At 38.9% G+C, this 22360-nt stretch overlaps 4 protein-coding genes across 6 annotated transcripts; 2 read left to right on the top strand and 2 right to left on the bottom strand.

Annotated features, from left to right (window-relative positions):
- Positions 1 to 614: 614 nt before the first annotated feature.
- On the top strand, positions 615 to 2326 carry LOC105695951 (speckle-type POZ protein). The gene is made up of 2 exons (XM_012418027.1): positions 615 to 787; positions 879 to 2326. Exon 2 carries the CDS (start codon positions 903 to 905, stop codon positions 2058 to 2060), a length of 1158 nt encoding a protein of 385 aa, XP_012273450.1. The 5' UTR covers positions 615 to 787; positions 879 to 902; the 3' UTR covers positions 2061 to 2326.
- A 93-nt stretch (positions 2327 to 2419) lies between these two features.
- Positions 2420 to 14524, bottom strand: LOC105695981 (leukocyte receptor cluster member 8 homolog). Of its 2 annotated transcripts, XM_012418072.2 has the most exons (7): positions 14380 to 14524; positions 14046 to 14251; positions 8985 to 9343; positions 6856 to 8156; positions 5642 to 5975; positions 4805 to 5012; positions 2420 to 3642 (listed from the first exon to the last, which is right to left on the bottom strand). In XM_012418072.2, exons 2-7 carry the CDS (start codon positions 14108 to 14110, stop codon positions 3480 to 3482), a joined length of 2430 nt encoding a protein of 809 aa, XP_012273495.1. In that variant the 5' UTR covers positions 14111 to 14251; positions 14380 to 14524; the 3' UTR covers positions 2420 to 3479. The 2 variants fall into 2 exon arrangements, with proteins under 2 accessions (XP_012273495.1, XP_012273494.1); XM_012418071.2 differs by having other exon boundaries at positions 14046 to 14524.
- Positions 14525 to 15430: 906 nt separating this feature from the next.
- On the bottom strand, positions 15431 to 17182 carry LOC105695948 (BTB/POZ and MATH domain-containing protein 1). The gene is made up of 2 exons (XM_012418023.1): positions 17003 to 17182; positions 15431 to 16933 (listed from the first exon to the last, which is right to left on the bottom strand). Exons 1-2 carry the CDS (start codon positions 17035 to 17037, stop codon positions 15769 to 15771), a joined length of 1200 nt encoding a protein of 399 aa, XP_012273446.1. The 5' UTR covers positions 17038 to 17182; the 3' UTR covers positions 15431 to 15768.
- A 940-nt stretch (positions 17183 to 18122) lies between these two features.
- Positions 18123 to 21321, top strand: LOC105695953. Of its 2 annotated transcripts, none has more exons than XM_012418030.1 (6): positions 18123 to 18295; positions 18996 to 19125; positions 19450 to 19564; positions 19641 to 19758; positions 20793 to 20881; positions 21189 to 21321. In XM_012418030.1, the coding sequence occupies exons 1-5, from the start codon at positions 18169 to 18171 to the stop codon at positions 20837 to 20839; spliced, it is 537 nt and encodes a 178-aa protein (XP_012273453.1). In that variant the 5' UTR covers positions 18123 to 18168; the 3' UTR covers positions 20840 to 20881; positions 21189 to 21321. The 2 variants fall into 2 exon arrangements, with proteins under 2 accessions (XP_012273453.1, XP_012273454.1); XM_012418031.2 differs by lacking the exon at positions 21189 to 21321 and adding an exon at positions 20963 to 21174.
- The last annotated feature ends 1039 nt before the right edge of the window (positions 21322 to 22360 follow it).

Consider the following 22360-nt stretch of genomic DNA (forward strand, 5'->3'; position numbering starts at 1 on the left):
TAAGCGCCGTGAGCGCCATCTTCCACGGATCGTGACACCGAAATTCAAAATGGAGAACCTCCTGGGTGTTTTGATTTTTGGCAACGATCGTATTCGGGGACGTAATGATAACCTTATTAGAAGAAGAAGGGAATTACGTGATGCCTCGGACCCATTTTCGTTAGAAGAAAGAGAATTTACTAGGATGTACAGGTTAGTTTTTGTTACTGCGAGGTTATGTTACATTATTAAACATTGAAAACTGTTAAATAATTCATGCTTACATGACACGATAAGAAAATTATATCGTTTAACTTCTAATTATAGTGCATGTAAATATGAATGTAATACGTATTTAAAAAATATAGATAGACTCGAGTCTTCTTCTTTACTTTTAACGGCTTTCCATCTTCCCGCCTTTCCTGCCTATAATCCCCTACCTCTCAACAATTTTCGATTTACAAGGTATGTACCTTTATTTGCAGTATTACTAGACCGGAAGTACTAGTGATCTCGTTCTTTCATATAGCGAATACGTAAGTCGGCGAATAAACCCACGTGAGATGAAAGTGCGAGAAGTGAACGCTCTCGTCCAAAATACGTAATTAACGCCCTGGTAAATTCTATGGTTCAGTTTACTACAGTTCACTATAAATTTCAGAGGTTATGTGCGGCTTCTGGGAATCCCCACTCCTCGTTATTTCATGAATTCTACTTCTCGTTACATTTGAAATAAGTGAACTTTTACAGCGCAGTATCATCCTTCCTGCAACACTCCTGTTTGGCACATCGTCTCTCCATTTCAAAAGTAGGTTTTTATAATTACTAAGAGACTTACTTTTTTATATTTACTACTAATGTGAGGGTTGATGTTTATTTGAACGCTTTGTTAATTCCAGGCTTGTCTTCAGTAATAAACATAGATGGAGAAACGCGATACGGTGATGAACTCTTTTAAGGAACTCGCAGAATTTCTCGATGACACAAAATATGAACGGCAATTATATGCCCATACTTATAGTATAAACGATATTGGATTCATTCTCAACAAGTTAGGAAGAACAACGTATAAAATAGTTCTCGAAGAAAATTGTTCTTTGACCTGGGAGTTGAAGTTAAGCTGTTCTAGTGGTTATTTGGAAATGCATCTTCTCCCACAGAACACAATCACAAGATGTCGAGATCATTTGACGCTTTGTTGTCACTTTGATTACGAATCATGCATGAAGTGCACTTCAAAGTTTGCATTTATACGTTACATTATAACGATATCGTATCGTGGTCCTGGTGGTCAGGATAGTTGGACTAAAAAAATTGATTCAAACTTTTGGATGCGTTATTCTGAATCATTGTTTAAGGATATGACAGGATATGCAGTACCATTCACGGAATGGAAAAGTTCCGATGTACTTACGGTAACTTGTAAGTTTTATGTAATAGAAGAGAAACAGTCTGCTCGTCAAGAAAGAGATCCCTTCCAAGAACCCTCGCAGCATATCAGTAGCGTCTCAAAGTACCTTTGGAAAAGCAGACAATTCAGTGATGTGACCCTCGTAGCTTTAAACAAACAATTTCATGCGCATAAGGCTGTACTTGCTGCGAATAGTCCAGTTTTCCAGAAGATGTTTGAGAGCGAGATGCAAGAAGTAACCAGAAATACAGTAAAAATAACGGACGTGGAAGGCACTCTAGTTGAGTTAATGCTCAAATTCCTTTATCTTGGACCCATCGACGAAGTGAAAAACAAAGCTTATGAGCTAGTATATCTAGCTGATAAATACGACATTAAAACTATGAAGGAAATGTGCCAAAATGTTTTACATACAAAAATCACTCCGGAAAACTCGGTGAATACTTTAATCCTTGCCGATAAACACAATTTACAATTATTGAGATCCTCAACTATCCGATACATTGTCAAGAATGTTAAAGTAATTAGAAATAGACCAGAATTCCCGCTATTAAAGGCATGTCCTGATTTACTCTATGAGATTCTTTGTGAAAGTACTGAATCGGTTACCATAAAAGGTGCGGACAGACATAATTTGGAAAATGAAAATTTGCCCAAAACTTCTGTATAACATGTGAATATCCGTTGTGTATTTTATAACGTTCAGTTTTCGTTTTGAAATTCTTCATAACGTCATTATATTTTTATATATTTCACAGTGTGGTGTTTATATTTTTGTTATATTTTGATAAACAAATAAATTCTGTATGAAAAATGAAATTTCACGAGTCTCGGGACCAACTTTAGTCTCCATATTTCCGTGCTAAAATTTGGAACGAATCGATACACCCAACTCAGAGAATACTTTCACCAACGATTTGACCATTCCGATATATATATTAGAAAATACACTAAATTGGCAACACTAATGAGTACCTCTTCTCAAATTGCTAGGATTACCTCGAACGAATACACAACCGAGTCAACAGGTTCTCAAAAAATTAAATACTTTATTATACACGTAATAATCAATTGGCAATATACAAGTTCGGTCCCAGCAGGACCGAAGAATTTCTTGATTCGATAAACTCGTTTCTCGCCGGCACTCTCCCTCTCTTCATCTCCAAGCATATCAAAAAAATGATCGTTCGATAAGCACTCGCGTCTAACTTTCGACGTAATCCACCATTCCTCTTCTTCGCTGAGCCATTCTCGATAGTGCTTATCCTTTCGGAGTAAACCACCTGCATTAAAAAATATCCATTAACGCGATGCACTTCTTCCGCGTCCGACACTCTTCTTGGCAAAGGAAATAAGTCGATGCGACGAGCCGAAAGCTGCAGACAAGGTAAACCTCAGCATCGGCAGCCTCTCCGAGCAGGACCGAACACCATATATATTCCTCCATCGCAAGAAGAATCTCCCAGAAGTCGAAGACGTCCTCTTCAACGGGTTCCTCTTGAGAAAGTAAAAGGTTCCTCGGCAATCTACAAGCTGTATCCTCCAGATGACCCCTTCGCTACGCAGGATGGTAGGTTTCCTAACCTCGAAGAGGGAGACCCGAGACGAGTTTAACCCCAGCTTAACCCCTCCCGACTGGACTTGGCTACTCAAGGAATCGTTCCTTCCTCGACTTCTTCCCCATCCTCGTCGGCTTCATACCGATATCCGATGCTTCCTTCCAACGCTGAGAGCTGATTAAAAGCTACCAACCGGTAGACGAAGGCGTAGTGTGTCGGCGTGACAGGTTACCATAGGTGAGGTTATGTACAAATTCTGTGCAAAGGGACGAAACGAGGCGCCCGTGAACGAGATGTGAGCGGATCGTTCAGTGGAATTAAAAGTGGATTCGAACGGCACACTCCAAGGATGCTAGAGTGGCTCGATATCTGTGGTTTCAACTCGAGTCGAGTCGAATCGAGTGGAGTCGAAGGGCGAGAGAGAGCCTCCAGGGTGTCCCGGAGGGTCCACAAGATACCGCAACCAACTCCGACACAAATTGGCTTTTGCGGTATCCTTGAAAGAGAAAGGACGAGAACCTTCGCTGTGTTTACCAAGACACTAGAGAACCACTGCTGGTCTTGCAGTCGATTAGTCGTCTCTCCGGATCGGCATAAACCAATCCGAACTCATTGACAAATTCATAAAACTTGTCCAAAGATTCAAAGGCCAATTCCGCGACGACGAAATCAACCGCCAAATTTTGCCGGTAGCTAAACAGCAGAAGAAATATACACATTAGGTTATGGTCCGTCAATTGGTGCCTCGAGAGAAGCGATCGGTTAAGACATATGTTAAATATTATTATACACCTTCGATGTCCTGAAACAGAAATCTGATCGTGATTACGTACCCCCACCTCCGATTGAAGTTCTCACGATCAGGATGCAAAATAGAGTCAATTTCTAACACTAACCTAAAACTATTTCAACGGATTTAGTATCGATCCGTATGCTTTCACAATCACCAAAAGTTCTGATAACCTCTCGAGTTGAAATCGTGAGAAATCGATCAGAGGTGGCAGAATTTCCTTGATTTTTCACCCGTATGTCTTTGGTAAAAGGAACACTTAAATCGATAGTTTTGTAGGTTAGGACTAATGCCACCGTCACTTCATCGCTCTCCATCATGGACAAATAAAAGTGCATCCCAGATGATCGATGGACAAGGATAAACCCAGTGAAATGTTATGCTTAACCTTTGGTCGAAAGTACACATATATGAATTATAAAATGTACGTGATGTTTTGAGATCACTATTTGAAGTAATTAAGAGGACGTCCACTCCCAAATAGCTAACATATTTGAATAATTCTATTATATAAATATACATGATGAACTAGAAACGTAGCACAGTAATTGTTTGAAAAGAAAAGAAATTCAGCACAACGTGGCGTATGAAACTCCCATTTTCTTTCCAGAAAACTCTGACCCCATGTTTTCTTGCCAAATTAGTCGATAGTGATATTAACGATCATTGCAAGAAAAATGTAACTCGACTCAACTTATCCAATATAGCAGCGCTTAGAATATGAATCAAATGTGGTACAAATATAAACACAGTCAGCGTGTCATCAATCTTATTTTTTCTTTTTATTAATAATTGTAAGACGTTAAGCAGTAAGTGTCTTCTTGGCTAATAAATGTTCCGTGATTATCATGTATTTTTAGATGACTTTATAAGGACCATTTGTGAAAATTTATGTTGGATTGTTTCGCAAGAGTCGTTACCGTTACTATTGACTAACTTGGTAACGAAATAAAGTGGAGTTTCTTACGCTACTTTGTAGATTACATATATGCGTATGTTCTACCAGGGCAAACACGTTGAAAAGTCTGGAAACAAAAATGGAGTATAAATGAAAAGAGTACGTACGATTTAATCATGTGCTTGAGAGCACTCTTCCGCTCTCTGGAGATAAACCAGTCCATCAGAAACGCTGCCATTCTCGGTGCGACCGTGTACAACTTGAAGAAGGCATGAAAATTGCCTAACCACCAGGCGGAACGCACTTTCAGTGCATGTTTTACACACTCGTCCTCCTTTTCCTCTCGAGTCAGAGCTGCTAGTATCGTCGTTAGATCTGAAACGTCAAGTTTGTAGGTTAGGCATCGATTGGCACCGAGTTAATCACAACGAAGGTTGGTTAATTTCGCGTTTCTCAAGGTTTTTAATGAAAACCACATAAACCAACTAATTTACCATAGAAAATCCTAGAAAACCAATAAACTACGTTTCCAATACGAAGAATATCATATATGCACGATATAAGGCATCCGCTAGGTTATGAACGTCTTTTAGCACACATGTAATTACTTAAACATTTTTAAAAACTTATTAATTAACGCTTACGTTACAATTCTTTCGACTCAACCACGTTAATACCAAGTTTCTAAGAATTTTGAACACAGTGCCAAATTAATTATTCCTTAAAAATATTGACGTGTTTATGTATACGCTAAAAGACGTTTATAACCAAACGGATGCCATATATCTTATATCTGCGTCATTATATATATTGTAAACATTATTTTCTAGTTTTTCATTTGTATACTAAACTACATTTTGACATATTTTACGTAATATAAGTGAAATTTGTAGGTTAGATATGAAACTACGCAGCCCTGCACAACCCTAGGAATTTGCCATATTGGAAACATTAAATGAGAATAATATTACAATACATAATTATGTGAAAGAGAGATGACGTACCTTGGGTATTCTTTGTGAAAATGTAATAGAGTATCCTGTAAGCAGTGAATTCGCATCGATTCTCCCCACCGACATCTTGATAGAGCATTCGCAGTTGGGTCTGACACTGATTGAACTCCTCGTGATCGCCACGCTCGAGAGCGACTCTCGCATGGGTCTCGTAGACGTGGACGGTGAAAGAATCTCTGACACCCTGGACCGTCAGGTCTTGACGAATGGATTTGAGTTGATCGCAGGCATATCTGTAGTCCTGCTCGGCCACCCAACGCTTCTTCACGTGGGCCAGAGAATTCTGAAGTACACTTACCGGACGCACGGCTGACGGGGCTGGGGCCTGTTGAAAGAACCACTAATTATTACAAATTTGAATCCCATCGAGGTGATATGAAAGGGTTAACCTATAAATATTGAGAGGTCCAATTCTGCAAATTGGATACATTGATTCGTTTCAAATTTTACCATGTGAATATGGAGGCCCTAAAGTAGGACCTGAAATTTCATTTTCTATTAAAATTGTTGAAAGTAGCTATAAACAAATTACCTTAAAATTGAAATTCCATGGGTTTCAGGACCTTCCTTATAGTCTCCCTATTCACGTTGTAAAGTTTCAAACTATCCGGTAAACCGAGTTGGGAGAAGAGTTTCATAAACAAAACCTCTTCGATGCCACTTTCACACCTCCTTAAGGTGATATGAAAGTGTGATACATACATCCCAAAAAATCAAGATATTAATAAACTTTTCTCCAAACTAGTTGCACTAAATTATCCAAAACTTTAACACGTGATCATGGAGGCTCTAAGGAAGAACGCACTGCCCGTGAAATTTCATCTTTCGAAAAAAAAATAATTTTTTTGGTTCTTGTCCAAGATAAATACATTTAAAAAAAAAAAAAAAATTTCACGAGCAGCGCTCTATTTCTTAGGGCCTCCACAATCACGTGTTAAAGTTTCAGATAATTCGGTGCACCCACTTTGGAGAAAAGTTATATAAATATTATGACATTTTGTTAAGTATATATGTGCTCATAATTATGAAAGTGGTCTAAGTCATATATTGTTTGTTCGAAATTACATTGAATTAATTTCGTTTGAAATAATGTGGCGTGAAATAACTGATAAACTCATTTTTTTTCAATTTTGACTTAGACCACTTTCATAATTATGGGCACATATCACCTTAAAAAAAAAAAAAGTCGACAATTTCATATATACCGAGGTGAGACGCAAGTAGGGCTTCTCGATATCCTTGCAGGTGCCGATAATATGGAGCCCTGTGAAATCAAAGTCCACAGCTCCGTCATCCTTGGGAGTCTCATTTCCCTGCCTGGCGTTGACGGCGTCGTTGAACCTGGCGGCGCGCTGCTGAAGCTTCTCCTTGGAGCCGAGTGATCCTAGTTCCTCGCCGATGCCTGTAGCTAAACCAAACTCTGAATAGAAATGTGACTTAGTCTGTTTGATCTTCTTGGACCGCTTGCTGGCATGGTTCTGCTTGGCGCGGTTGGCCTTCTTCTTGGCCGACGAGGACTTGGAGTACTCGTAGTCCCTATCGCTGTTATCGGTCGAGGAGGATGACGAGGTGCTCCTCCTGTACTTCCTGGCCGGTGGAGGGCTCCGGGACCTCGAAGGAGACTTTCTTCTTGCCGTATGGTTGGCATGGTTGGCATGGTTGGCATGGTTGGCATGGTTGGCATGATTCCCATGCCCAGCGGAGAGTCTGGCGCCCAATCTCGCCCCGAGGGAGGTCGACAGACCCGTCCGACGGGGACCTACCTGGGGGACGAGCTTGTTGTTCGCGTTAGCATTGACATTAGCCCCAGGACTCGGGTTCAGGTTCTGTCCCTTGACCGTAACGGTCATCCTCTCGCTGTGGATGCTGGGAAGCGGCTCCTTGTCCCAGTCCTTAACCCAGAGGGAGCCGTCGTTCGCGGCCCTGGTGATCTTCCCCTTCAGGATGATCTCCACCTGGTCCTTGTCGACGGCGGTCTTGCACTTCTCGTAGCACCGGTTCACGTAGTTCTTCAGACTGTCGGGCCAGTCGTCGACCGGGTTGGCCGGGGCCGACGGAGCCGACGAGGGAGTCCCGGGGGTCGCCGAGGTCGCCTTGGCGGGGCTCGGGGGCTCTGCGACTCCCACGGCGCCCCCGGCTCCTCCAGGACCCCCGGGGCCCGGGGGAGCGGGCTTCTCCTTCGGGCTGGGAGGACTCGGAGCCGACTCCGAGGGTGGAGGCATAGGTGGGAGTTCCGTCTTCAGGTTAGGGCCAGCCACGAAGTTCGTCGGTCCTCCCTGCAGACCCTGCAGACCCTGCAGACCCTGAAGACCCTGCAGACCTTGCATTCCCTGCATCGCTTGCATACCCTGGACGTTCTGAATCCCCTGAAAGCTATCGTTCAATTGAGCCACGAGGCTTTTGTTCCGCTTACGCTTTTTCTTCGCTGCTCCACTGTTAGACGAGGGTGGGAAGCCGAGGCCGATCTTCTTGTTCCGCAGGTTGAACCGCATCTGACCGTTGAATTCTGAAAATTTAGGCAATAATACAGTTTAAGGTGATACGAAAGAGTCATTCTATATACATGAAACGTGAATATATTTATAATTTTTCTCCAACCTGGGTGTATAAAATAATTTTAAGCTTTAGCACGTGGTTATGGAGGCTCTAAGGAAGAACGCGATGTTCATGAAATATCATTTTTAAAAAAAAAAAAAAAATGTGATCTTGGTTCTAGTCTACGCTAAATATGTTTGTTTTGAGAAATTAAATTTCATTAGCATCGCGTTCCTCATTAGGGCCTTCATAATCTCGTGATAAAGTTTAGATTGCAGATACGCGTCCGAATAAAGTAGAATTTTTTTTTATCAATCTTTCGTAAATGTATCGTACCTTTTTGGAGCAAAGAAAATTTCTTTACACCCTATCACAAAGTTCATTTCTCACAGAGCAAAAATTTTACTTTGTAGACGAAATTAATTACTTACAGCAATGTAAATGTATCTTGTTAAAGAAATTTCTCCGTTCCAATAAAATTGATTTCGCAAGAAACATCAGTATCACGACCCAAATAATAGCAAGTTAATATCAATAGAAAATAATTCCACATACAAAATTGACCTCCAGTAATAAAAACATTGATAAATATCATAATTTGTTGTTTTGAACTCAAATCACCCAGAACTTGAAATAAAAACTTATTAACGACAAATAAGTATCGATCGAAGTTGACACAAGAACAAGTTCACTGGTAACGTAGGTTCTACACTATCTTTTCCATTTTTTCAGACGCTACTTCTTTATTTTACATCATTGTCTAACGAAGTGCCACTATATTAGTAGAGACGGTACGTACGAGAAACGTCGTTTTGCATGGGACTCCAATTAGCATAGCCGAAGGAGTTATAGACGAAAGGTTGCGGATGCGAATTCTGGTTCTGAGCCTGATCGTTACGTCGCAGAGGCTGAGCTGGTGGTGGAGGTCCTGGCGGAAGAGGAGGAAGATCCGAGTCATCGTCCAAAGAAACCGGAGTGCCAGGTACCGGTGGCTGCTGACGAGCCTTCGGTTTTCCCTGAATATTCTGCGCTGCCTGCTGTTGCTGCGCCTGTTGAGGAAGCTGCTGCGGATTGAACGCCTGTCCATAGCCGGGTATCAATCCCTGGTTGTAGTAAAACATTTGCCCATGCGGACTGAATCCTTGCCCGTACATATGTCTGCAAACAGGAAAACAATACCTCAACTTCTATTGTCATTGGTGGATATTTAACAAGAGCTCGCATAATACTTAAATAACCTCGATACATTAGATTTCATGTACATGAGGTAGCATAAGGAATTCTCATTTCCATATAAATGTAACATTCTTTCTCTTTGTCGAGTTAACGAATACAGATACCAGCGACCATAGTTGTGCAGTGACACGTCATTCGAGGTTTTCCGCCTAAAATACTTAAGGGAAGTATTTTACGTACTTGGATTTTATGTAAAATACTTAAGGAAAGTATTTTACGTACTTGGATATCATATAAAGTGCTTCCCTTAAGTATTTTACGTAAAATCCAAGTAAAATACCTAATAAGTTCCACAACAAAGACGGCGGAACTGTAACCTCACTTTTTCAAAGTGATCAAAATATACGTCACTTGTAAATGAACATTTTAGTCAACAAAAAGAGAGGAACAAAGAAGAATGGCAAGTAGGAGCGAACCATTAAAAAGATCTATGCTTAAACATTCCACTTTCCCATAAATTCCATGACGTTATGAATTTTCAGTGTACCCGATATAGGAACTACAAAACAAAGTCGCATGTTTGTGCAATTTACATCACGCATGAAATTTGTACAGTAAAGTACGTTGTAATTTACTTATTTCCAGGGTTGGACAAATATAATACGTCATCTAATATATGTGATATTCTACATATATATTACAACGTATAATACGTTCCTAGTTTTCTCCGAGAGCACGAAGTATATTACATCCTTCTATTTTCAAATATAAAATAACAAATCCAGTTGGAAATTTGATATTATACAGGATTACGTTGAAAGAATTGTAAATACAATCATGGAATTAATTAGTCCTCATAATGTTTACATGTGCGTTAAAAAATGTTTACAACTAGCGGATACATATATCGTGCATCTTCGGCATACGGCATATTAGAAATGTAAAATTCTAATCAATGTTGAACTCAAGTGTCAAATTTTGTATTACTATTATTAATTAAATAATTATAAATTACTTAATTTATTATATATATTATATATATCTTAAATTAATTCATTTATAATTCCTTAAAATTATTTACGTGCTTATATATGTGCTAAAAGACGTTTATAACCTAGCAGATACCGTATATCGTATACTGTGTCACCCTCTCTGTTGTAAACGTAATTTATTGGTTTTCTACGATTTTCTGCGGTAAACTACTTGGTTTATGTAATATACGTCGAAAAACATGAAATTACCAAACCTTCACAACTTTTGCTGAAAAATTAAACGCTTTTAAATTATCACAAAATGTCGTCTAAAAGTACTTACATGAAAATCCCAGAATATTTATTAACCACCACGACACCTATTACTTAATATTTTAAAAATATTAATTAATAGAAACAAGACCGGTGACAAGCCCACTGTGTTTACATCTGTACCAAATGTAAATAGTAGCACAAACGAGTCATATTTTAAGTGTCACCACATTGCATATTCGAACTACAACCTTTTTCCCGCAAGGATCGCTAGTGTCGCATACTAGATCATAACCAGGGTTGATAATTTCACGTTTTTCGAGGCTTTCCCGCAAGTATCGTTAGTGTTGCGTAGTGGATCTTAACCAGGGGGTCTATTATGTAAAGTAAATTGAGCGAAAATGCGAAAAATGAGGAGCTCACGGTATAACGGAACGTTTTTGGTGGTGAAAATGCGAGACCATTCATATGAACTGGCTCGACACAAATTTTTAAGCGAAATGGGGAAGCATACAAGAAAAGATAGAAAAATAAGCGTCGTGAACGCCATCTTCCACGGATTGTGAGACCCAAATTCAAAATGGAAAACCTCCTGGGTGTTTTGATTTTTGGCAACGATCGTATTCGGGGACGTAATGATAACCTAGGGGTCTATTATTAAGTAAAGCGAGTTGAGCGAAAATGTGAAAAATGAGGAGCTGACGGTATTACGGTACGTTTTTGGTGGTGAAAATGCGAGACCGTTCGTATGAACTGGCTCGGCACAAATTTTTAAGCGAAATGGGGAAGCATACAAGAAAAGATAGAAAAATAAGCGTCGTGTGCGCCATCTTCCACGGATTGTGAGACCGAAATTCAAAATGGAAAACCTCCTGGGTGTTTTGATTTTTGGCAACAATCGTATTCGGGGATGTAATGATAACCTAGGGGTCTATTACGTAAAGCAAATTGAGCGAAAATGTGAAAAATTAGGAGCTCATGGTATAACGGAACGTTTTTGGTGGTGAAAATGCGAGACAATTCGTATGAACTGGCTCGACACAAATTTGTAAGCGAAATGGGGAAGCATACAAGAAAACATAGAAAAATAAGCGTCGTGTGCGCCATCTTCCACAGATTGTGAGACCGAAATTTAAATTGGAAAACCTGGGTGTTTTGATTTTTGGCAACAATCGTATTCGAGGTCGTAATGATAACCTTATTAGAAGAAGATGGGAATTACGTGATGACTCAGACCCATTTTCGTTAGAAGAAAGAGAATTTACTAGGATGTACAGGTTAGTTCTTGTTATTGCGAGGTTATATTGCATTATTAAACATTGAAAACTGTTAAATAATTCACGCTTACATGACACGATTTGAACACTTTTTTTGCCTTTATTCCGTTCAAATTCGAGTTTATCGATTACCAGAGTGTTCTAAATTATCGTAAAATTATCCTGACCGTTTCGATTCTCATATCAGAGCCCTCGATAATTGTATATCGATCGAAATATGAGAGCTCCACGCCATTTTGGTTCTGGTCTGGATTAAGTTAAAAAATGTTATTAAAAAATCCAAATTTTGAATGCGTCAGGACAATTCTTAGTTGATCAGGAGTGATGTGTCAATGTTTCGGACAGTATGGTCTAATACCCTTAAAAAAAAGTGTTGTATTCGAATCGACTGATTTGAAGGGTGCTTCACTTCACCTTAAATGTACATAGCGAATCTAACAATAAGTAATTATATTCAGCGGGTCTTCCGAGGTCCTTAATCGCGCTGATCCGACAAAAGGGACATTTATGGCCCCTGTAATAATCCTGCAGTCAGGGAATCCCCGCTCACGGAAACTTTGAATTTAGAAGAACGGGCTACAAAGTTTAATATTCAATAGTCCCCCTTTGTCGATAATTCTCGTGACCGGGTCATAAACCCTAATCCGCTCCCAGTCGAAAAATATAGCCTACCTTTTGTTGGACGATGCGCCTAAACCAGGCCGTTAGGTCATTATTAATACTTACAAGGAAGATACCTGAGGTGTCCCCCTCCGATTTTGTACATTTTTAAATATGTTATAGAGGACTAAAATCTAAGGAACCCGTGTTTTTTTTTATCGGCGGATAAACACTTTTAGGGGGTGAAATCAGGCTTCAAAGTTGACCGTGCAAGGGGGTGAGTTGGCTGTTTCATATAGAAGCACTCGACCGATTTTCATGAAACAACCGTCAAAATGTAGGGAATGAAGAATTATGAAAGATGCATTTGGAATTTTACGAAAAAATTCATTTTTAAGGGGTGAGCCACCCCTTTGAATACTTATTTTACCCCTTACGCGAGCAGTAATTGTTCTATCCAAATGAAACTTTTTTTGTATTGTTCTGGTCTATAAATTAACCAAGTTTCATTTGGATAGAGCAATTACTGCTCGCGTAAGGGGTAAAAGAAATATTCAAAGGGGTGGCTCACCCCTTAAAAATGAATTTTTTCTAAAAATTCCAAATGCATGTTTCATAATTCTTCATTCCCTACATTTTGACGGTTGTTCCATGAAAATCGGTCGAGTGCTTCTATATGAAACAGCCAACTCACCCTCTTGCTCGGCCAACCTTGAAGCCTGATTTCACACTCTAAAAGTGTTTATCCGCCGATAAAAAAAACCACGGGTCCCTTAGATTTTAGTCCTCTATAACATACTTAAAAATAAACAAAATCGGAGAGGGACACCTGAGGTACCTTCCTTGTTAGATTAGTCTACGTATCTAAAATCTAAGTATATTCTAAAGTCTAAATGTATTCGTTTTGCCTACACTTTCTACAGTAAAGAAAAACAACTCAAACCATAATAGCGACAATCCAGAATCTATCAAAAAGACGAGCTGCTTCAATGATTGATTTCAAAACCATGCTTTATAATTTTGTAGTAAAGAAAAAAAGCTCAAAGCATAATATCGACGATTCAGAATGTATCGAAAGGACGAGCTGCTTCAAGGGTTGATTTCAAAACCATGCCTTATAATTTTGTAGTCAAGAAAAAAAGCTTGAAGCATAATATCGACGATTCAGAATGTATCGCAAGGACGAGCTGCTTCAACGGTCGATTTCAAAACCATGCTTTATAATTTTGTAGTAAAGAAAAAAAGCTCAAAGCACAATATCGACGATTCAGAATGTATCGCAAGGATAAGCTGTTTCAACGATCGATTTCAAAAGCATGCCTTATAATTTTGTAGTAAAGAAAAAAAACTCAAAGCACAATATCGACGATTCAGAATGTATCACATGGACAAGCTACCCCAGTGAACGATTTAAAAACCAAGCCATTAAATTTTTGTGATAAAAAGGAAAGCCTCGAAGAGGGAACCGCAAAGAGGTACCCCAGTGAACGATTTAAAAACCAAGCCGTTAAATTTTTGTGATAAAAAGAAAAGCCTCGAAGAAGGAACCGCAAAGAGGTATACCCAGTGTAATTAGGGTAGAGGTGCAGATTGCTCGGTGGAGGGTACTGCCATGCCATGTTCGCCATTGGAGGAACGGCCGAGTGTTGCTGCTGAAATTGTTGGTGCTGGTGGTGGTGCTGCTGTTGTTGCTGTTGTTGCTGCTGCTGCTGGTGCAACGGCGGTGGCGGCGGAGGCGGAGGCTGCTGCTGCTGCTGTTGCTGCTTTTGCTGGGGAACGACACTATCGGTTTCTGACATGTCGGCAGAGCGCTCGCTCCAAGAGGCGCACCTTCCAACGGGGCGAGCACTCCGGGGAGGGGGAGGCGAGCGAATGAATTGACAGAGAGAACACCCACCCGAGGATTCGAAAATTCACGACCCGACTCGACTAGACACTTTTTCCACACTTTCTCGACTCGGGGAACGGCTAACGCGGAATTACGTCACTAACGACTCATCGAAGCAAAGTGACAAAGTCCTGACTGGACGCGAATGCGCAGTTTGGACCTGAGAGTATTAGAGCGGAACAGAGAGCTGACACTCGCATGTAATTCTTGGAGACTAGTGTCTGCAGCGACCTCTGGGAGGCTATTACATAAAGCAATATGAGCGAAAGTGTGAAAAGTGAGGAGCTCACGATATTACGGAACGTTTTCGAGGGTGAAAATGCGAGATCATTCGTAAATAAAGCGGAACAAGGGCTCACATTCGCATGTAATTCTTCGAGACGTGTTTACAGCGACCTCTGACATAAAGCAAATTGAGCGAAAATGGGAAAAATGAGGAGCTCACGGTATTACGGAACGTTTTCAAGGGTGAAAATGCGAGATCATTCGTAAATAAAGCGGAACAAGGGCTCACATTCGCATGTAATTCTTCGAGACGTGTTTACAGCGACCTCTGAGCGTCTGTTACATAAAGCAAATTGAGCGAAAATGTGAAAAATGAGGAGCTCCGGTATTACGGAACGTTTTTGAGGGTGAAAATTCGAGACCATTCGTATGAATTGGCTCGGCACAAATTTTTAAACGAAATGGCGAGCATAATAGAGGTTTGTTCGTTTTGCCTACACTTTCTACACTTGCACGAAAAGTGTATTTTGAACGTGTCAGGACAATTGTTAGATGATCATGAGTTGTGTGTCAAAATTTCGAACAGTTTGGTACAATACCCTTAAAAAAAGTGATGTATTGGAATCGACTGATTTGAGGGGGGTTTCATTTCACCTTAAAGCTCTGTTGTTCGCAAGAGAAATATCTACTCTTACCTGTTTGAAATAAGATATCGTTATCTTGAAGATTCAAAACATTAAATTTGTTGCACGATTTATATAATGAGCTTTAATTATATTTTCCAGAAAGTTCTCCAGTTTAATCAGAAATTATTTTATAGAAATAGTAACACACATTAAATCCAAAAATGTATAAAAAGTATATTGCGGTATTACATATTGTACATCATTTCGAGGAACATGAAATATGAAATCTTGGAACTTAAAAATTATTACGGAATAAATCTGGGCCAATGAAATAAATCTGCCTTTTAGAAATTCGTTTCAGTCTCAGCTTAACCTTAAAATCTAATTCGAAAGGGACGCATAAAGTTCATTACTCCTATCTTAAAATCTATTAAAGCTTACAAAAATCTAACCATTGCATTATGAAATGCATAAAAATATAATCTCGCTGTAAAGAATTTCAAAACATGAACAGAATGTTACAAAATACACGATAGGTATACACATGCTATGCAGCATTTTTGAGCAAATTTTCATTTTTCAAATAACGTCCTTCCGCATCTTTCATGGTAACCGATTCACTAATTTCACACAGAATCTCATAGAGTAAATTAGGATATGCCTTTAATAGCGGGAAATCTGTTCTATTTCTAATTACTTTAACATTCTTGACAATGTATCGAATAGTTGAGGATCTCAATAATTGTAAATTGTGTCTATCAGCAAGGATTAAAGTATTCACCGAGTTTTCCAGAGTCAATTTTCTACGCAAAACATTTAGACACATTTCCCTCATAGTTGTAATATCGTACTTATCAGCTAGATATACTAGCTCATGAGCTTTATTTCTCACTTCTTCGACGGGTCCAAGATAAAGGAATTTGAGCATTAACTCAACTAAAGTATCTTCCACGTCGGTTATTTCTACTGTACTTTCAGTTCCCCCTAGCATCTCGCTCTCAAACATCCTTTGGAAAACTGGACTACTCGCAGCAAGTACAGCCTTGTGCGCACAAAATTGGTTGTTCGAAACTATCAGAGTCACGTCACCGAAGTGTCTGTTCTCCCAAAGAGACTTGAAGATGCTACTGAAGTGTGACGAGGGTTTTTCAAATGCATCTCTTTCTTGATACACAGAACTTACTCCTTCTATCACATAAAACTGACAAGTTACCGAAAGTGCGTCAGACTTCTCGTGTTCTGTGAATTGCATTTTACATTTTCCCACAGACCTTTGAAACTTTGCACTACGAGGCAACCAATATTTCGAATCAACCTTTTTGGTCCAATTATCGCGATCGCCAGGGCTACGATATGATATAGTTAAAATATAACGTATATATGGAAATTTTGAAGTGCATATCGTGCACCATGATGAATAGACATATCCATCATGCTTTAAACAATTGAATTTGTGCTTCGGGTTAAGACACACTTCTAAGCAATTATCAGAATAGGTTAAAGTCATGTCCCAGGTCAAAAAGTAATCGTTAAGAACTATGGGATACGTTGTACTTCCTGAGACGGAGAAAAATAATCCAATATCGCTTACATGATAAGTGTGGACATATAATTGCTTTCCACATTTTGCGTTAACATGATATTTGGAGGTTATTTCAAAAAGGCCCATCACTGTACCATTTTTCTCTGTCTGTTCATTACTGAAGAGAAGCCTGGAATTAACAAGGCATTAAAACAAACAAAAGTCCCCTCATTACGGAACTCGAAGTAATTATAAAAACCTAATGTGATGGACCAAAGATTTCAGAAGTTCCATGGAAACCCAGAACCTTTTTCTTCTTCTTCCGTATATTGGTTTTCGGCCTAAGTGTATGGACCCAGTATTTTGACTTTTTGAATTCGTTTTGCTTTCCTGGGTCTTTGTCTGTCGAGTTATCTTCGTTGCTTCAGGCTCGAGTCAAAGTCTGTGGCTTAGGTCTCTGGGTCCCCGGCAGGGGGTCTATTACGTAAAGCACATTGAGCGAAAATGTGAAAAATGAGTAGCTCATGGTATTACGGAACGTTTAGGTGGTGAAAATGTGAAACCATTCATGTGAACTGACTCGGTATGTTCAAATTTTTATCTATTACGTAAAGCACATTGAGCGAAAATGTGAAAAATGAGTAGCTCATGGTATTAAGGAACGTTTAGGTGGTGAAAATGTGAGACCATTCATACTAATTGGCTCGATACAAATTTTTATCTATTATGTAAAACAAATTGAGCGAAAATATGAAAAATGAGTAGCTCACGGTATTACGGAACGTTTTTGGGGGTGAAAATGCGAGACCATTCATACTAATTGGCTCGGTACAAATTTTTATCTATTACGTAAAGCACATTGAGCGAAAATGTGAAAAATGAGTAGCTCACGGTATTACGGAACGTTTAGGTGGTGAAAATGCGAGACCATTCATATGAACTGGCTCGACACAAATTTTTAAACGAAATGGTGAAGCATACAAGATCTCTGTTATTACATCCCCGAATACGATCGTTGCTAAAAATTAAAACACCCAGGAGGTTTTCCATTTTGAATTTTGGTGTCACAATCCGTGGAAGATGGCGTTCATGGCGCTTATTTTTCTATCTATTCTTTTTGCTTCACTAATTCGCTTAAAAATTTGTGTCGAGCCAGTTCATATGAATGGTCTCGCATTTTCACCGCTGAAAACGTTCCTAATATCGTGAGCTCCTCATTTTTCACATTTTCGCTCAATGTGCTTTACGTAATAGAACCCCTGGATCTAGTAGAAAATAAGCTGAATGGCGACACTGAAACCATCTAGTGAGTTCTTTAGTTCATACTTTGGCATCACTGGTGTCGCTACAAGGATTCAAAATGGCGTCTGTGGCGGCAATAGGGAGGAAGATGTTCTTGCTTTTAATTGCGAACAACCGGAAAGAATGGCCGAATCGTTGATATCTGTCCTGGAAGAAAAGAATCGATTGAAAACTGAACAACTACGGAAATCTGAAGCAGTTCGAAAAGCTGAATACGATGAAATATTGAAACGTCTTACAAGCGTGCAAGGTAAACTTTTGACGTTTCCTTATCATGCCGCTGTTTCAGTTTTGCTTGTACTGGTTATTCAATGGATTGGTCGGATATGTAATTATCTCCAGATAGACAAAGTGATGTAAAATTTTCATGAAATGTGCCGCATAAAGGATCATGAAATGAGTCATGAGATTGTTGCTCGTGAATCCTCATTTGGAACTCATATTTGTAGTACAGACTGACGGACCAAAAATACTTAAATACAAAACAAAGTTAAGTACATGCAATGTCTCAATTTTTGTACGCATATGTACTGCTAAATTTATCTCTCACATTGTCGATAAACAATTGCAGCGCCCGTAACTCATATTTGAGTCATGGTGAGATGGTGACGGGAACATGGAGTAACACCATGTTTAGCTCACATTTATAGCATTAACTAACTTTATACATTGTCCCTAAAGTAATCGTTTGAGTCCTGTGCCGCTTTCGCGCTCTTTAGATTTTATGTCGAAAAAATCCAGTGCATTTGAACAATACCGACAATTGACTGCGCACTCATATTCTGAGGAAACATGCCGAACTGGATATCGTTTACATTCTTAAGACAAATAACCATTGACATGCATGTCCAATCGATCCAGTGCAAGAAGTAAACATTGAAAGCCTTGAGCAGTAAACAATAAGATAAATGATTCAATTGTTTAATAAGTTCTTATTGAATTAATTGCAGAGCAGTCCATACAGATCGCTGAGAAGATCGGTCGAAACCTTAATGACATTACTGCGTGTAAACACACCATACATAAGTCTATTAATGATACGAGTGTCTCCAAACTGCCGATCACCTGCAAATACCAAGAGTAGGTATTATTTAAATAATTTAAGGTGATGTGAAGGCCGTCAAGAAGTTTAATCGATGTTCGTAAAAAAGAATTCTGGTACATCGAACAGGACATCAATGTCTATCGGTATCTAAACATTTTTTTTCAATATCAGGAACGATCTAAGCGACTCCATAATTATGTGTTAAGATTTTAGACGAATGGGTTCATCTATTTTGAAAAAAAAAGTGTATCCAGGCAATTAACCGTTCACAACCAGCTTTCACATCACTCGATATACTCTATAAAATGGTTGTTCAGATTAAAACAATGATTGTTAATTTGCCATTTATTTCATTACAGCGAAAGCGTCAAATTTTTCCACGATGCTGTTCCTTTTATCAATGACTTCACAAATACCCTGCAATCTTCTGATCCGGAGAAGAAGGATGTCGGTTATAAAGCCTACGATAATGTTGTAAGTGTTCATATTTATTTATGTGGAAATAGAAAATGTGTTAATTACTCTAAATTTCATCCATTGTTATATCTAGATAAACCACGTGGATGCCTTGAATATCGAGCTTATTAAAACTGGGACTCGATGTCTACAACTTGAAACCTTAAAGAAGACCATCGAAGGATTGAAAATTAATTCCGATGTCAATTTTGGTAAATGTTCATTACTTTATTTGTATCCCATTAAGGTGAAATGAAAGGGTCAGCTTGTACGTATTGAGAGGTTAAATCGTTCGTGAAAGTATTCACCGAATTCGTTTCAAACTTTCCACGTAAACATGAAGGCCCTAAAGTAGGTCCTGAAATTCATGAAATTTTATTATTCATTAAAAATTTCTTTATCATGGACTAGAACCAACATGGCGTGGTCCGTGCACGTTTTCGACGTTTTACGATTTTTGGAGGCTTAAAATCGAAAATGAAGAATTTCAGGACCTAGCATGAACAATTTAGAATACCGTATAAATGGAATATTACAGGGTCAGATGAAAAATTATGGAAAATACTTTGACGAACAATTGTACAAGAATGCTGGCTTATCGCGTGGATTACATATGTTTTAGAGCAAACATTTAATTGCAGCTAAACGTCACAGATGGCGCCATTGGCCCATTAGAGTATCAACAATCATAAATTCCCGGGATTTCGACAGTTTTACATCGATCTCTTCATCACTATTTTACTAAAATGGCATATTAAACGTTTCATTTCGTATAATCTCAACGTAGATTGTAACAAATATGGAATATACCTTCACGAACGATTGTACGAGAATGCTGGCTTATCACGTAGATTACATATGTTTTTAGAGCAAAAATTTAGTTGCAGCTAAACGTCACAGATGGCGCCGTTGGTCCTAAACAGTCGTTAGAATAATGAATTCCCGGGATTTCGACAGTTTTACATCGATCTCTTCATCACTACTTTACTAAAATGGCATATGAAACGTTTCATTTCGTATAATTCTCAACGTAGACTGTAAAAGATTTCAACATAAATATAAATGTCGGTAACGTGACGCGCCAGTTTATGTTACCACTTGAGTATTCAAAATAACGTAACCACCAAAAAGGGTATAAATGAATTTGACTTTATCGACGTCGATTAAATTTCTCGGCGCCTTCAATATCATCTTAAGGCCATAATTAATCTGCATTAATGATGTTTTTTCCTGAAAATGTGTTCAGATGCCGATATGCAGGAGATAGACCAGTCCCTGATCTTCGACAACTGACACGTGCATATCATTTATTCAGGGCCCGATTAATCTATGACGGTATGTACTATTTTCTTCAGAATAAAAGTCGTTTGTATGCAAAGCCTTCAATCAAAGGAACGTTGTGTTTTTATTTCAAAGAATTGGGAACCGAATTAATCGACAAGCGTCTCACGGCACTTGGTGACAAATTCCGAAGGTCGAAGAGGTCAGATAAGTCTTGACAAGTTCAAGGCTTAAGTAATGAACGCAGCGAAATGATAATCACGTCTTGTAGAAATTTAATTTCTTGCCTTCCCGTCTCCTTAATATCAATTAATGATAAATGCTTCTCAATATAATTTACAGAATTTTACTTTTTCGCTAGGGCGGATCGGCTCGTAGAGGTGCTGCCCCGGTACGGGGGAATCCCAACGAAGACGCCCTTAAGGTGAAGTGAAACCCCCTTCAAATCAGTCGATTCGAATACAACACTTTTTTTTAAGGGTATTAGACCAAACTGTCCGAAACTTTGACACATCGCTCCTGAGCATCTAAGAATTGTCCTGACACGTTCAAAATTTGGATTTTTAAGGTGAAGTGAAACCCCCTTCAAATTAGTCGATTCGAATACAACACTTTTTTTTAAGGGTATTAGACCAAACTGTCCGATTCTTTGACACATCGCTCCTGATCATCTAAGAATTGTCCTTGCACATTGAAAATTTGGATTTTCAACACAATTTTTTAACTCAGCCCAGACCAGAACCAAAATGGCGTCGAGCTCTCATATTTCGATCGATATACAATTATCGAAGGCTCTGATATGAGAATCGAAAGGGTCAAGACAATTTTACGACAATTTAGAACACTCTGGTAATCGATAAACTCGCATTTGAACGTGATAAAGGCAAAAAAAGTGTTGTATGCGCTTCTTTGCCAAAATGATGGGAATACGAGGTCTCGGAGTGAAAATTGAATTGACCTGGAAATCACAGATGGCGCAGGGGGCCCTTCTGCAGTCAATCAGGGCCCCAGAAGGCATGAATCCAAAGGATTCCTGGAGTTTTACTTCGATTTCTTGATATTTATTGTACGAGAAGGACAGGTGAAGTAAACCGAATGACATACGCCACCTGTCGTTTTCGTACAATTTAGATTTTCGCTGTGTCAATAAATATAAAAAAAACACGTGCGTGTCATTACTGCGATAATGTTATAAAATGCATCAATGAAATATAAATATTTACAAAAAATATCGGAAATATCGAATATATCGATATAATTTTTCCGATTTTCCGTCGTGTCGATATTTCGATTTTCGCCGTGTCGATATATATAAAAAAATACGTGCGTGTCATTACTGCGATAATGTTATAAAATGCATCAATAAGATATAAACATTTATTAAAAAATATCGGAAATATCGAATATATCGAAACGATTTTTCTGATACGTCGTCGGGTATCGATGTTCAGTATCTCAACGAATCGATAATTGCAATATCGACAATCCAACCCTACAAATTGGTTCAGAGGTTTTCCGGACAGCGCGAGGGTA

The sequence above is a fragment of the Orussus abietinus genome, unplaced genomic scaffold, assembly GCF_000612105.2.
Source record: "Orussus abietinus isolate OABI.00-Male unplaced genomic scaffold, Oabi_2.0 scaffold346, whole genome shotgun sequence".
Taxonomy (NCBI): domain Eukaryota; kingdom Metazoa; phylum Arthropoda; class Insecta; order Hymenoptera; family Orussidae; genus Orussus; species Orussus abietinus.

Coding starts and splice junctions, on each gene's coding strand:
- LOC105695948 (XM_012418023.1), bottom strand. CDS start 17,037: ATGGAACTTCTGAAATCTTTGGTCCATCACATTAG. Junction 16,934..17,002: donor TCTTTGGTCCATCACATTAG/GTTTTTATAATT, acceptor TGTTAATTCCAG/GCTTCTCTTCAGTAATGAAC.
- LOC105695981 (XM_012418071.2), bottom strand. CDS start 14,281: ATGTCAGAAACCGATAGTGTCGTTCCCCAGCAAAAGCAGCAACAGCAG. Junction 9,344..14,045: donor CTCTACCCTAATTACACTGG/GTATACCTCTTT, acceptor TCCTGTTTGCAG/ACATATGTACGGGCAAGGAT. Junction 3,643..4,804: donor CTCAAGCACATGATTAAATC/GTACGTACTCTT, acceptor TCTGCTGTTTAG/CTACCGGCAAAATTTGGCGG.
- LOC105695953 (XM_012418030.1), top strand. CDS start 18,169: ATGGCCGAATCGTTGATATCTGTCCTGGAAGAAAAGAATCGATTGAAA. Junction 18,296..18,995: donor ACGTCTTACAAGCGTGCAAG/GTAAACTTTTGA, acceptor AATTAATTGCAG/AGCAGTCCATACAGATCGCT. Junction 19,759..20,792: donor TAATTCCGATGTCAATTTTG/GTAAATGTTCAT, acceptor AAATGTGTTCAG/ATGCCGATATGCAGGAGATA.
- LOC105695951 (XM_012418027.1), top strand. CDS start 903: ATGGAGAAACGCGATACGGTGATGAACTCTTTTAAGGAACTCGCAGAA.